Source organism: Bombina bombina, chromosome 1 (genome assembly GCF_027579735.1).
Source record: "Bombina bombina isolate aBomBom1 chromosome 1, aBomBom1.pri, whole genome shotgun sequence".
Classification (NCBI taxonomy): Eukaryota; Metazoa; Chordata; class Amphibia; order Anura; family Bombinatoridae; genus Bombina; species Bombina bombina.
Window position 1 is genome coordinate 936,635,272 of NC_069499.1, and position 16,016 is coordinate 936,651,287.

The 16,016-nt window shown below is 37.3% G+C and overlaps 1 protein-coding gene across 1 annotated transcript in view; it reads right to left on the bottom strand.

Annotated features, from left to right (window-relative positions):
• STMN3 (stathmin 3) overlaps nt 1-9,733 on the bottom strand; it is a 45,768-nt gene extending 36,035 nt beyond the window's left edge. Inside the window, exon 1 of the mRNA XM_053701353.1 lies at nt 9,577-9,733. Within this exon, the coding sequence (XP_053557328.1) occupies nt 9,577-9,595 (19 nt within the window). The 5' untranslated portion in view covers nt 9,596-9,733. The remainder of the gene's footprint in view (nt 1-9,576) is intronic.
• Nucleotides 9,734-16,016: the final 6,283 nt, after the last annotated feature.

Genomic DNA, 16,016 nt, shown 5'->3' on the forward strand with positions numbered 1-16,016 from the left:
AATTCCTTATTTTTTATGCTTTCGCACTTTTTTCTTATCACCCCACTTCTTGGCTATGCGTTAAACTGATTTGTGGGTGTGGTGAGGGGTGTATTTGTAGGCATTTTGAGGTTTGGGAAACTTTTCCCCTCCTGGTAGGAATGTATATCCCATACGTCACTAGCTCATGGACTCTTGCTAATATGAAAGAAATGAATTTATCAGGTAAGTTCTTACATAAATTATGTTTTTCATTCTTTTCATTGCATGTTACCGAATTTAAATAAAAGCTCTTAAAAAACCCAAAAACAACACACAACTAATGAGACCATGAAACTAAAAACCTAGCTGATGTCTGTATGATTTACAAACTAAGTCTATGGGCATGGGATATCAGTCAAATGTCTGCATGAACATGCCAAGGCCTGATGAGTTAGCTATGTTTTGAGAAATCTGTGAGCATGGAGTACCAGCAGATGCATAGATTTTTAGCAAATATATACTGCATCTCTAAGTAAGGTTCTGTAAGCTTGTAATACCAAGCATATTCATAGAGATTGAAATGCTAGCCCAGATGAGAAAGCCTTTTTTGGGATTAACAACGTCTAGGATAAAAGGGAACTAGATAGTTAAAGGGATACTGAACCCAAAATTTCGCTTTCATGATTCAGATAGAACATGCGATTTTAAGCAACTTTTTAATTTACAATTATCCATATTTATTCGTTCTCATTGTATCTTTATTTGAAAAGGCAGAATTGTAAGCTTACAAACTGGCCCATCTTTGGTTCAGCACCTGGGTAGAGCTTGATCATTGGTGGCTAAATGTAGCCACCAATCAGCAAGCGCTACCCAGGGAGCTGAACCAAAAATGGGCCGGCTCATAAGCTTACATTCCTGCTTTTTCAAATAAAGATACCAAAAGAACAAACAAAATGTGATAATTGGAGTAAATTAAAAAATGTTGCTTAAAATCGCATGTTCTATCTGAATCATGAAAGAAAAAATTTGGTTTCAGTATCCCTTTAGCTAAAAGGCCTGCTTGTTATGAAATGTTAAAATGGTTTATGAGCCAATAGCACCTTGTTGCTCTCTCCCCTCAATATATATAACTTGTTGAAACATAAAACAAAGATAAATAACCACACTCCTAAAATGTTTGTATCTTTGAACTATTTGAAATGCAACTGGTTTACACTGTTATTATTTTTTTCCTTAAACACAAGAGTCCAGATCACAATGCATTTTACCACCTTGTAGTAACAACGAAGCAGATAATGTGGGTTTCTGGAGCGGAAGGCATGTTTCAGAAGTGAGTAAAGCACTGGAGCGTGTTTGGACGTTTGACTTCATAGCGGTTTTCAATACCGCACTATACTCAAGTCCTGGTCTTCTAAACTACTTGGCGAAGGATTTAAGGGAATAACCGGATAGATCACCTCTAACATCCAGATGGTCTCCTCATTTGGACATCTATATTATATGTATTGGACTTATACCAATACTCACAGTCTGTGAGTAGCTATTTCACAGGGGGGCTGTGTATTTGTTTTTATCACTGTTATTAAATTTTAATACACTATGAGAGGTTTCTTTGTGCGCTTGTTTTTATAGATTTACCAACATATATATATATATATATAGAGAGAGAGAGATTATTATATAGGTATAGACATATACAGATATATATATATTTATAAATACTGTGAACATATTCTGCTATGTGCAGAACATTGAAATGGGAAATATTTACAGTAAATACACAGTAGAACACTTTATTAAATATGAATATTGCATAAATATTCTTTAACATATTTTCATCTACTTAGGGAAAAGGGCTCCAATGCACTTATATATGTACATATCTATTTATGTGTTTAAATGTATGTATGTATATATATATATATATATATATATATATATATATATATATATATATATATATATATATATATAAATACATACATATATATATATATATATATATATATATATATATATACATACATATATATATATATATACATACATATACATTGTTAGACATGTATATGTATGTATGTCTATGTTAAAGCCCTTTGCTTGCTTTTTTTCTCCGAACACCTGAGATCGCATATCTTTATTAAAAAGTTTTATTATGAGTGTAGCTGTATTGTGTAATGTATTTTTGATTTGTTTTGTGACACTTTTTTTGTTTTGCGAAACAATTAACTAGAGCTCTGAGGAAGCACTAACCCGACGAGCGTTACCTTCAATTGCGCTCAAGCGAAAGTGTTTACTTTCAACTTGTAATATAAGCGCAATTTAACTTGTGAGCAAACTAACACGAAAACCCGATATTGCTCTTGTGCAATAATCTGCACGTAATCTGGCCCAAAATAGGGATGTGGCTTTTGAAAAGCAGCTGGCCAATTGCAGCACTATAAATTTGCATTCATTATGCCGGATCACAATCGCGATCACAATGTGGACACAACTAAACGCATGCGCAATAGTGTTACTAGCTTTCATCCAAACCCATCATCATAATGCTTCTTAGCATGCGCTATTGAAGGTATTTAACAATCTTCTATTCAAATACCAAACTTTGCATTAGTGAAAAAATGTTTTCGGTTTTATATCCCTTTAGCAAATATATATTTTCAAGCACGACAAAATGAATGCATTACTTTATGGTGTTCTCTATAAAAATGAGTGCAGAATACACTGAGGTCTTAATGCAAGCTATTTTAAAGGGACATTAAATTTGAATTGTTGTGCAGCACATAAGAATGTCAGGTTTCTGCATTCTATGGAACACTAGGGGGAGTGGAAAAACTACAATTTTTAAATCACTGGAAAAGCATGCAAAATAAATAAATAGTTTTTCCTATGCCTAACTAAACATTTTACAGGGAATAAAAATGTGAATTCAATGTATTTAAGTAAAAAGCAGCCATTTCACATAACAGAAAAGACGCAATGGCTGTATTATATAAAGTATCTAGAGATATAATAGTAAAAAAAAAACTTCAGAGTGGCCCTTGGGACCAATCTTCCTCTTTCCATGTGTGCCCAGACATGTGACACCTGGTGCCAGACATATCACTAAGGACATGAAAGTTTGATTTCCACATTAGTATGATGAATGTTTATGTACAAACCTCCCAGGGAGCAGAGACTCCGGCGCCAGTCATATACCCTAATTACCAAACACCAGACATGATGAGCGACTGGCAACCTACAGGCTGCAGCAGGTGCGGCATTGAAATCTCCCTGTGTGTATTGCAGAGTGCGCTACGACCAGTAATAGATTACCAGAGGATCCTGATCATTAGCCAATCCCTGCAATATATATACTGTCCCATAAAGTGCACTCTCACAAACAGCTCATCCGCCAGGGTGCCAACAAAGTTGATATTTTGGGGAAATTCTCCCCTTCTTTAGACATCTGAGTTGTTTTATACATTGTTTCAACATTAAACCCTGTTTTTCACATGCTTGTCAGTTTAGACTAAATTCACTAATTTCTTTAAGATTTTGCAGATATATGGATACCATTAGTGACTGGAAAATGCATACAAGTATTTTCGGAATTATTAAAGGGATACTAAACCCAAATTTTTTCTTACATAATTCAGATAGACCATGTAATTTTAAGCAACTTTCTAACTTACTCCTATTATCAATTTTTCTTCGTTCTAATGCTATCTTTATTTAAAAAGCAGGAGTGTAAAGCTTAGGAGCCAGCCCATTTTTGGTTCAGAACCTGGGTTATGCTTGCTTATTGGTGGGTAATATGTAGCCACCAATAAGCAAGCGCTATCCAGGGTGCTGAACCTAAAATGGGCCGGCTTCTAAGCTTTACAAAATTGATAATATGAGTAAATTAGAAAGTTGCTTAAAATTGCATGCTCTATCTGAATCATGAAAGAACAAAATTGGGTTTAGTATCCCTTTAATTTCTGAAAAGGGTACTTTTCCCTAGGGACAGTCTACTCCAGAATTTTTATCGTTTAAAAAGATAGATAATCCCTTTATTACCCATTACCCAGTTTTGCATAACTAACACGGTTATATTAATATACTTTTTACCTCTGTGATTACCTTGTATCTAAGCCTCTGCAGACTGCCCCCTTATTTCAGTTCTTTTGACAGACTTGCATTTTAGCCAATCAGTGCCTTCTCATAAATAACTCCATGGGTGTGAGCAAAATGTTATTTATATGGCACACATGAACTATCGCCCTTTAGCTGTGAACAACTCTTAACTGTATTCAGATAAGAGGCTGCCTTCAATGGCTTAGAAATTAGCATATGAGCCTACCTAGGTTTAGCTTTCAACTAAGAATATTAAGAGAACAAAGCAAATTTGATGATAAACGTAAATTGAAAAGTTGTTTAAAATGACATGCCCTATCTGAATCATAAAAGTTTAATTTTAACTTTAAGTAATTGTAGTCTTAAAGTCATCTGAAAAAAAATAAAAATAAATCTAACATGCTCAGTAATGATTTGTCAGCAGTCGTTTGCAGGTATTGCAGTCCCAGACAGTAGCCGACCTACTCACAGAGGGCCTTGGTGCAAGATTTTTTGGGCCCCCCCAAAGGTAACTTCCCTGTATTAGGATTGTACACATTCTGCATACACCTGTGTATAGGCTGGCTGTTATGGGCCCCCTCCAGCTCTTTGGGCCCTGGTGACACTGCACCTGCTGCACCAATGGTAGTTCCGCCTCTGGTCCCAGATATTGGTTTATATGGTGCAGTAGCCTGGAGGTCATAAAGTTCCTGCAGCAGTATGTATGTTTATTTAATTATAGAAAAATAATGAGGGCGCTACTCGATAGCCATAGGATGTTAATTCTATAAGAATAAACAATTATCTACTATGAATGGTTGGAAATCTCAACTTTAAACTTAAAATAAAATTCTAGACTTTACATCAAATATTAATCATTTGCAAACCAATTTGAGATATTAAATAGAATAATTAACTCAGATTAATGTAATAAAATTTTATTTAAAAAAAATTAATCAATAGATTAAGATATTAAAATATAAAATAATTATGAACTTTATCGTGATATATCAACAAAAAAATATATTAACAAAATAAGACTCTACGTTTGCGAGCTTTAGAATTGATATTGGATTAGCAATATTGCACACTTATACCAAAAGGGAGAACCATAATGATAAGCCATCACTATATGTTGAAGGGATGATGATCGGAAATAATGTTATATGAATCTATCTAGACTCTATAGCATTCAGATAGATTCATATAGCATTAATTCCTATCATCATCCCTTCATCATATAGTGATGGCTTATTATTATGGTTCTCCCTTTTAGTATAAGTGTGCAATATTGCTAATCCAATATCAATTCTAAAGCTCGCAAATGTAGAGTCTTATTTTGTTAATATATTTTTGTTGATATATCATGATAAAGTTCATAATTATTTTATATTTTAATATCTAAATCTATTAATTTTTTTAAAATTAAATTTTATTACATTAATCTGAGTTAATTATTCTATTTAATATCTCAAATTGGTTTGCAAATGATTGATATTTGATGTAAAGTCTAGAATTTTATTTTAAGTTGAGATTTCCAACCATTCATAGTAGATAATTGTTTATTCTTATAGAATTAACATCCTATGGCTATCGAGTAGCGCCCTCATTATTTTTCTATAACCTATTTCGCACAAATACTTATCTAGGAAGGAGATAAGATATATGAGTGGCTTAGATAGGATTGTTATTTTGGTATAAGCGCTAACTTCATACTTTTTAGCAATACAATCTTGTTTATTTAATTATGTATGTCTATCTATGTGTGTGTGTGGTATGTATGTGTGCTGTGTGTGTGTGTGGTGTGTATGTGTGATGTTGTGTGTATGTGTGATGTGTGTGTGTGTGGTGTGTATGTGTGATGTGTGTGTGTGGTGTGTATTTGTGAGATGTGTGTGTGTGGTGTGTATGTGTGATGTGTGTGTGTGTGGTGTGTATGTGTGTGTGGTGTGTATGTGTGTGGTGTGTATGTGTGATGTGTGTGTGTGTGGTGTGTATGTGTGATGTGTGTGTGTGGTGTGTATTTGTGAGATGTGTGTGTGTGGTGTGTATGTGTGATGTGTGTGTGTGTGGTGTGTATGTGTGTGTGGTGTGTATGTGTGTGGTGTGTATGTGTGATGTTGTGTGTATGTGTGATGTGTGTGTGTGTGGTGTGTATGTGTGATGTGTGTGTGTGGTGTGTATTTGTGAGATGTGTGTGTGTGGTGTGTATGTGTGATGTGTGTGTGTGTGGTGTGTATGTGTGTGTGGTGTGTATGTGTGTGGTGTGTATGTGTGATGTGTGTGTGTGGTGTGTATGTGTGTGTGGTGTGTATGTGTGATGTGTGTGTGTGTATGTGGTGTGTATGTGTGTGTGGTGTGTATGTGTGATGTGTGTGTGTGTGGTGTGTATGTGTGTGTGGTGTGTATGTGTGTGTGTGTGTAGGTTTAAATGTAATGGCAATGTTCACAGTCAAACATTAAAAAGCATGGAAATTCCAAAAGAAAACACTCCCACCCGACATAACCTAATAATATTCTTTGATTGGGATACTTACATTTCACAATTTTGATGATTTTTACAAGGATATGAAACCAAAAAATTGTCTTTTGTAATTCAGACAGAGCATGCAATAAAAAAAAAAAAAATCCAATTTACTTCTATTATAAAACTTGCTTAGTTCCCATGGTATTCGATGCTGAAGAGATACCTAGGTATGTATCTGGAGCAATACATGGCAGGAAATAGTGCTCTTGCAAATGGATAGCATTCTTGCAAATCTGCTGCCATATAGTGTTCCAGAAACGCGCAAACTCCTAAGCTTATGCCCCTGCCTTTCAACAAAAGATACTAAGAGAACAAAGAAAATTTGATACTAGAAGTAAATAAGAAAGTTGTTTACAATTGCATGTTCTATCTGAATCATGAAAGACAAATGTTGGGTTTTATGTCCCTTTAATGCTTGATTGGTAACAATCATTAACATGATATTTTTGCCATTTAACATATATCTGATTAGATATACTGTAGTTTCTGTGCATGAAAGCTCTGCATCTTCAGCCATCTGGTATCCCCCAGCAAAATTGCATAATAGTAGTCATGCTCCATGCTACTGAGTTTTTATGCACATCCTGTGAAGGCTGAATTACAAGGGCTTCCAAGAACAGGAATGAAGAATACTAATTATTTAATAGCTAATCCTATTATCCTTCTACTTGTGGGTAGAAAACTCTATAGAATTGGAGTAGTTTTTACAATTGTGTCATATTGCTAGTAAGATGGATGCCTTCCTGTAATATCACAATAGTTCATTAACCATAAGCTGATGCATGATGTGCAACAGTTTATAAATGCACCAATCTGAGGCTGTCATTATTGTAATGTTGGTCATACCATGTGCTTGACTGTGGATATTAATATGCTGATAACCTATGGCACTAACAGTATCGCACAACCTCCAGTTAGTAATCAGGCCTAAATATACCCTAAAATCACATTCAGCCACACGGAGATCTACCACCAATGTCAATAAAATCAATCTTCTTACGACTATTCATTGTTATCTATGCCCTCCTGCTTTCTATTCAGAGTGCAAGTGGAAACAATGGAGAAAGGCCTTTCTTCACACCCACTTTACAACAGCCCCTCTCTGTTTTACCAAATACTTATATTCCCTGCCTACTCTGCATCTAGAACCCTGATCTACACCCCATAAAACAATCATCCCCACAACCCTGTCTAGGAAATTAACCCTTACACTAATCCACACCCTCTTCTCTCTATTCTTCTTTTCCTTACACCTCTATTAATCACCTTCTTGCATTCCCAATATTCCTCATATTGTCAGTTCATCACGTTGCACCTTCTTGCATTCCCAATATTCCTCATATTGTCAGTTCATCACGTTGCACCTTCTTGCATTCCCAATATTCCTCATATTGTCAGTTCATCACGTTGCACCTTCTTGCATTCCCAATATTCCTCATATTGTCAGTTCATCACGTTGCACCTTCTTGCATTCCCAATATTCCTCATATTGTCAGTTCATCACGTTGCACCTTCTTGCATTCCCAATATTCCTCATATTGTCAGTTCATCACTTTGCACCTTCTTGCCTTCCCAATATTCCTCATATTGTCAGTTCATCACTTTGCACCTTCTTGCCTTCCCAATATTCCTCATATTGTCAGTTCATAATCTACAATCTTTGTATTATTTATTATAACTTAACCCCCCACACACACACACTATACCTATATCCATTTTCACCACCATTCTTATATACTTATAACTTTCTTCTCTACCCCATTTTGCTTCTCCCTCCTCCTTAAACTGTTAGCTGTCATACAGGCCTGCCACAATGCTGCTGCCATGCCTTGCAGTATAATCCTCCATTTGCCTTCCTCTACCACCTAAAAACATTGGCCCAACATATAACAACACACATACATTCCCTACACAACACTCCTACACAACACCCTATCACGTCTTAAAAGCAGAAGCCTAATTTCAAGGATAGCAAAACAATAAACAGGTTTCATTCAGCTCAGAAATTGCTCCTACACCCCAAACGTGATATTTTCATAGTGCAATAACATGGTTACCATGAATTGTTTAAATATAATGTGTATCTGTAGGAATAAAATAGTTTGCAGGCATTGATTTTAGGTTGGAATAAAATCTAAAAGCTGAAATGCAATAAAACATTTTTTAAATTAGCTGTAGCTTCTGCCCCCTCCTGAAGGCTCAAATCCCTTGCTGCGAGTAAGGGCTGCAACACATTGCTAAACAATGCAGTTCAGCCCTCTCTGACAGTAAAAGGGATATCAGTCTTCTCTTCCTGCATTAAAGGGACCCCGAATTATGAGCCCTTATTGAAAAAAATATACATCTTCGTACAAACAAGGATCAGATGCATCGAGAATGCAAAAGCCTCAAATTAGAAATTATCATGATCAGCTCCCAAAAAGGGCCCCTCCTTAAATTATTAGCTATTTAACGCTGCCACAGCCCCTCCCAACAAATTTCAGCCACCTTCAGCAGCCTTAGTCCCTCTTATCAGCCCCACCCCAGCAGCATTCGCCTTCCAATGACATCCTCCGTCAGCAATACGCTGACCCCCAAGATTATTGACACCCTCCCAGCTGCTTTGCATCTCACATGCATCACCCCAAATCTGCAGGAGCCCAAATATCAGCTCTATATTCGGCGACTAATTGGGGTTTCATTAATGGCTGCTGAAGACTGTGCGAAAGGTGTTCAGATGGAGGGGGATGCCGTGTATACCATGGGGAAGGGGGGGGGGTAGACCTCGATCGATGCCCAAAATAAAAAAAATAGTATGAAGCTATTTTAAAATTAATTTTGGAGAGGAGAAAACGTTTACAGTATGAGATACAGCCTTACGTTCTACCCTAATGGTTTCTCATGGTTTTAAATCTCAGTTTATCATGCAGAACAATGAGATGTCCCTGGCTGTAGTTCACACCCTACTGCATGTAGACGACTAGGCAAATTATTGGGGTCCTAGTAATAAGCGCCCTCTGTACCCATCTTACCTGACACGGTGCTGGCCATGGTGCTGAACGAGTGGAGCAGGGAGAGGGATGGGCAGCTGGGCGAGCACTGCAATGCTGTGTGTTTGAGTCAGCGCTAGGGGTATCTGAGAAGGAAGAGGGGAGGAGGGAAGGAAGGAGGTGGAAGAGGGAGAGTGAATAAGGGGAGTAAACAGGAGGGGGAGACTAAGAAGGGAGGGGAGACAGGGAGGAGGAGGTGGTGGTATATAGAGAAGAAAGGATGAGAGAAAGGATGGCAAAATTCATTAAAGTGCTTATAGTAAGAATGAGAGCAGAGTAAGATATCGGAAACACCAGCGGAAAAAGATAGATGGAATGAAAGTGGAACTAGTGGGGATAAAATGTCATTATGTAAATTAGGAGTAGCATATATGCATAGCTGTTAATCACTGGACATGTTTAACTCAGGATCAGCAGTGCATTGCCAATTTGGAACTAACTTTTTATCGCCTAGATTACGAGTTTGGCGCTAGCCTTAAAAAGCGGCGTTGAGAGGTCCCAATGCTGCTTTTTACCTAACGCTAGTATTACGAGTCTGACAGGTACAGGTGTACCGCTCACTTTTCTTCCGCGACTCGAGGCTACCGCAAATCCTCTTACGTCAATTGCATATCCTATCTTTTTAATGGGATTTGCCTAACGCCGGTATTACGAGTCTTGCAAGAAGTGAGCGGTACAGCCTCTACCTCCAAGACTCCTACCGCATTTAAAAGTCAGTAGTTAAGAGTTTTATGGGCTAATGCCGGAACATAAAGCTCTTAACTAAAGTGCTACAAAGTACACTAACACCCATAAACTACCTATTAACCCCTAAACCGAGGCCCCCCCACATCGCAAACAATAAAATAATTTTTTTAACCCCTAATCTGCCGACCGGACATCGCCACCACCTCCATTATACCTATAAACCCCTAATCTGCTGCCCCTAACATCTCCGACACCTACATTATATTTATTAACCCCTAATCTGCCGCCCCCAACGTCGCCGACACCTACCTACAATTATTAACCCCTAATCTTCCGACCCAAAGTCGCCGCTACTATAATACATTTATTAACCCCTAAATCTAAGTCTAACCCCCCCTAATTTAAATATAATTTAAATTAAACTAAATTAATTTAACATAATTAAATTAATCCTATTTAAAACTAAATACTTACTGATAAAATAAACCCTAAGATAGCTACAATATAACTAATAATTACATTGTAGCTAGCTTAGGGTTTATATTTATTTTACAGGCAAGTTTGTATTTATTTTAACTAGGTACAATAGTTATTAAATAGTTATTAACTATCAAATAACTACCTAGCTAAAATAAGTACAAAATTACCTGTAAAATAAATCATAACCTAAGTTACAATTAAACCTAACACTACACTATCATTAAACTAATTACCTAAACTACCTACAATTAATTACAATTAAATGAAATAAACTAAATTACGGGGAAAAAAACACTAAATTACAGGAAAAAAAAGAATTTTAAACTAATTACACCTAATCAAATCCCCCTAATAAAATAAAAAAGCCCCCCAAAATAATAAAATTTCCCTACCCTATACTAAATTACAAATAGCCCTTAAAAGGGCCTTGTGCGGGGCATTGCCCCAAAATAATCAGCTCTTTTACCTGTAAAAAAAAGAATACAATACCCCCCCAACATTACAACCCACCACCCACACACCCCTACTCTAAAACCCACCCAAACCCCCCTAAAAAAAATAACACTAACCCCCTGAAGATCAGGAACAGCCAATAGAATGTGAGGTCAATCCGATTGGCTGATTACATCAGCCAATAGGATTTTCCTACCTTAATTCCGATTGGCTGATAGGATTCTATCAGCCAATCGGAATTCAAGGGACGCCATCTTGGATGACGTCATTTAAAGGAACCTTCATTCTTCGTTAGGACTTCGTTTGAAGAGGATGGCTCCGCGTCGGCTGGATTGAAGATGGACCCGCTCCGCTCCAGAAGGATGAAGATAGAAGATGCCGCCTGGATGAAGCCTTCTGCCGTCTGGAGGACCTCTTCTGCCCCGATCGGATGAAGACTTCGGACCCTCTGGAGGACCACTTGTGCCCGGCTGGGTGAAGACGGCTCAAGTTAGGGTGATCTTCAGGGGGTTAGTGTTAGGTTTTTTTAAGGGGGGATTGGGTGGGTTTTAGAGTAGGGGTGTGTGGGTGGTGGGTTGTAATGTTGGGGGGGGTATTGTATTATTTTTTTACAGGTAAAAGAGCTGATTACTTTGGGGCAATGCCCCGCAAAAGGCCCTTTTAAGGGCTATTTGTAATTTAGTATAGGGTAGGGAAATTTTATTATTTTGGGGGGCTTTTTTATTTTATTAGGGGGATTAGATTAGGTGTAATTAGTTTAAAATTCTTGTAATTCTTTTTTTTCCCTGTAATTTAGTGTTTGTCAGCTTACCGCTACCGTAAGCAATGCTGGTATCGAGGTGAGATGTGGAGCTAAATTTTGCTCAACGCTCACTTTTCTGAGGCTAACGCCGGCTTAAAGAATACTCGTAATACCAGCGTTGTTTAAAGGGAGCGGTAAGAAAAAAAGGAGCGTTAGCCCCGCACAGCCTTACCGACAAAAACTCGTAATCTAGCCGTATGTGTTTAAACAATACTGTTCAAGCAGCAATCTAATCATAAAAAGTTCTAGCAGAATAGAGCATTTTATTGATAATTTATTCCCTTTAAAGATTATAACAATTTATTAATAGACAACACTTTCAACTCTGTAGTAATGTATCCAACTTTGGTTGCCAAGGAATTAAAGGGACATGAAACCCAACCCATTTTTTCAGATAGAACATGCGTGCATTTGGAGCAATATATAGCAGCAATTTTGCAAGAATGTTTTCCATTTTCAAGAGCACTAGATGTGCACTATTTCCTGTCATGTAATGCTCCAGACAACTGCAGTAAGTTTCTCTTCAACAAAGAATATCATGGGAATTAAACAAATTTGATAATATAAGTAAATTGTGGATTTCCAGTTTTAAAACTGACTAAGGAAATTGCAGGCTTCACAAAGCCTGGGCTTTACACATATTTCTCTCTAATTTGCAGTTTGCTACCTCAATGGAATTTTTTTTTACCACAATGACAGTGGCAAGCCCTGTCATCTCAAATCAAATACTTGAAATTGTGAATGGAATTAGACTATTGAAAAGCAGTTGCAATTGAAGCTAATATAGTTCAAACTGCTGATGTTTTAATCTATTGGAAGACTGCAAAAATGTAATTACAAGTTGGTTACTGTCCCTTTAAAGCAGAGCTTTCCAAACGTTTCATGTTGGTGACACTTTGTAGGCCTGCATCATTTCGCAACACAGTAATTCAGTTGTACTAGCAAAAAGGAGGTTAAACTAACTTGTTTTAAAAGATAGGGACACATACATAAATTATATAATAACAAAATGCAATTACAAGTAACAGAATGTATGTGCAAGAATTAAAAAAAAGTTTAATATCACCAATAGCTACTTACTATTTTAATGGGATGTATGAAGTTGATGGGATGAACACAGTTTTGGAATATTTGGTGGAATATTAGATAAAGACACTCGCATTTCATCATCAAGCGTTTTTAAGCTTCCACTTCCTATCCATTTATCAAGAGCAGGAGCAGCAATGCACTACTGGGAGCTAGCTGCAAAAAAATCCAACTGACTTCAGCTCAGCGTTTAAGCTGCCACCCTCAGAGCTCTGTGAGTCCGACTGACTACTGCCCGTGCTGCAAACACATTGCCATCCCACTCACTGGCTACACTTGCAGTCACGAGTCAATTAAGGAGACTACACGTGCAGTCAGGAGCCAACGTGACACCAAATCCACCAATGTTAATAGTTTCAGTTCCCACTGAGCTGTGCCAATTGGTTAAGATGATCTGTGACTCACTAGGTATCAATCACGTGTCAACCATGTGATATGCGTAGCAGGCAGGTGGAAAGTCAGAAACCAAAAAACATTTAAAAAAAAAAAAAAATTGTGCTGAAGCAGGGACACACCTACACACTGCTGCCGACAGACTAGTGTGTCCCGACACACAGTTTGGAAAGCACTGCTTTAAAGGGACATACAAAGTACAAAAAGAAAATGCTGTAATGTTATTATTGTATTGTTGCTTAAAGTGCTGGTAAACCCAAGCTTACAAAAATACTAGGATTTACCATCCCTAAAAGTAAATGTTAGTTTCATCGTTTTCGTAAAAAAACAATGTTAAACTCACCCTGTAAGGAAAGAAGATTGCTAACCCACAGCCTCTGGCCGCCCACGGCAATGCACTTTCTTCAATGAGTTGATGTTTCCACCTCTAGACCAATAGCCGTGCGTGTCAACTGACTTCCTAGCACGGCTATTGGTCTAGAGGTGAAAACGTCACCTCATTGGAGAGAGCGCTGTGCTGTGGGCAGCCGGAGATGGCTGCTTATAGATATGATGAGTTTAATGTAGTTTTTTACGAAACAATGAGAGAAACTAACGTTTATTTTTTGTGATGGTAAATCCTAGAGTTTGATATACACTTGGATTTACCATCACTTTAATATAATTATGTTTCATCCCTGCCAGATATGCACATCTGGTGAGCCAATGGTAAGAGGCATATGTTTGTAGCCATCAGTCGCCACCTAGGACCCAGTAGTATATTGCTGCTCCTGAGCCTACCTAGGTATGCTTTTCAACACAGGATACCAAATGAACAATGCAGATCTGATAATAGAAGTACATTTAAAAGTCTCTTAAAATGACATGCTCTGTCTAAATCATGAAACTGTTATTTTGACTTTTATGTCTATTTAAAAGTATATCCTATATTATACACTCCCAGTCATAGATTCAAGTTGAAAATACATTTTACATTTTATGAGGCAAAAACAATTATTATGAGAATGCGTAATAGCAGCGATAAAATGACAGTAGCAATAAGAACGTGAATAAAAAAAACTACTAGGCTAGAATAACTCCTAATATCAAAGTGAAAGATTTTGATAGAATTACATCAGCTAATTCTGACATCCCCACACAGGTTCAGGGTAGTAAACCTAGGAACTTTCGAGGAAGAGCCAGAGACTATGATAGCAATTGTAGGAGTGACAGGAGTAAGGTTCAAACCCATTTGGATATGGCCAAGGGGGGGGGACTCATTTAGCTTCTCTGGGAGGGGAAGGGGGGCATTTTCAATTATCAAAAATCAACAAAGGAGGAGGAGGCCACACAAGAGGGGGGGGATAGGAACAGGAAGGTACATGCTAAGGAGAAATCCCCAGAAGTCCAAGTACAAAATCTAACAGTCATTAATCTATCCAGTCCTGAACTGTCTGAGGTGGAGAAAAGGGTTATGGATTAAGTTTTGTACCTGCTAATAATATTAGAGCATTTATTTTACTTACCTATCAAAACTTTACATTTTTTCAGGGTGTCATCTAGACGCCAAGAAAAGGGTTTAAGGGGTGCTGATGGCCAATTTATCGGGCACAAAACTGAAAAGTGGTCAGACCACACTGTTGGGAGAATGTGTGTGTCTTATAGCGTAGCTAGGGTACGATGGTCAATTAATATGTAGTCAATTCTCAAATGTGAGCGGTTAGGGTTCGAGTAGAAGGTATACTCCTTAAGGTTGGAATGTTGATAACGTCAAGCATCATGGACTTCTAACAGTAGTAAGTCATTCCAAATTGATGTAAGAGTGCATTTTGCAATATGGCTTTGGGTAGAGGAGGTGTCTAATGAAGGGTTGAGTGGGATGTTAAGGTCACCACCTATAAATAAGGAGCCTTTTAAAAAGGATAATAAGGAGTTGGTAGTTTTGCAGAAGAAGGGGTCCTGGTGGGTATTAGGGGCATAGATATTGACAAATGTAACTGGTTTACCAAACAACAATCCCATAAGGGCTAGATAATGCCCTTCGTCATCTCTATCAGCCTGCTGTAGCTGGAATGGTATAGAGTTAAGTATAAGAATACTGACCCCACTCATTTTCTTGGTAGGGTGACTGTTGTGGTAATGTGTTGGGTATGTTGAGGCAAAATATGAGGGTTCTTTCCCAGCTATAAAATAATTTTCTTGAAGAAACAAGATATCCATTTTTTTCCATTTAAAGTCATTAAAAGCTATTGATCTTTTATGTGGGACATTGAACCCCTTGGCATTTTGAGTAAGTCAGTGTAATGTTCTCATGGATAACTTAAGGTAGTGGTAGATTGGTGGCAAGAAGATTGCATAGTTCACCTGTTAGCTTATCCCTTCTTTATACTAAAAAGAAACAAAAATTGTAACAGTGTGCTAAGTAAAAGCAAATCTAAATATTAATATCTTAAAGGGAGTGAAAATAGTGTGAACACATAAAACAGTCTACTAAATTACATCAATGAGAACTGTATTTTCTCAATTTATATTTACGGCATTG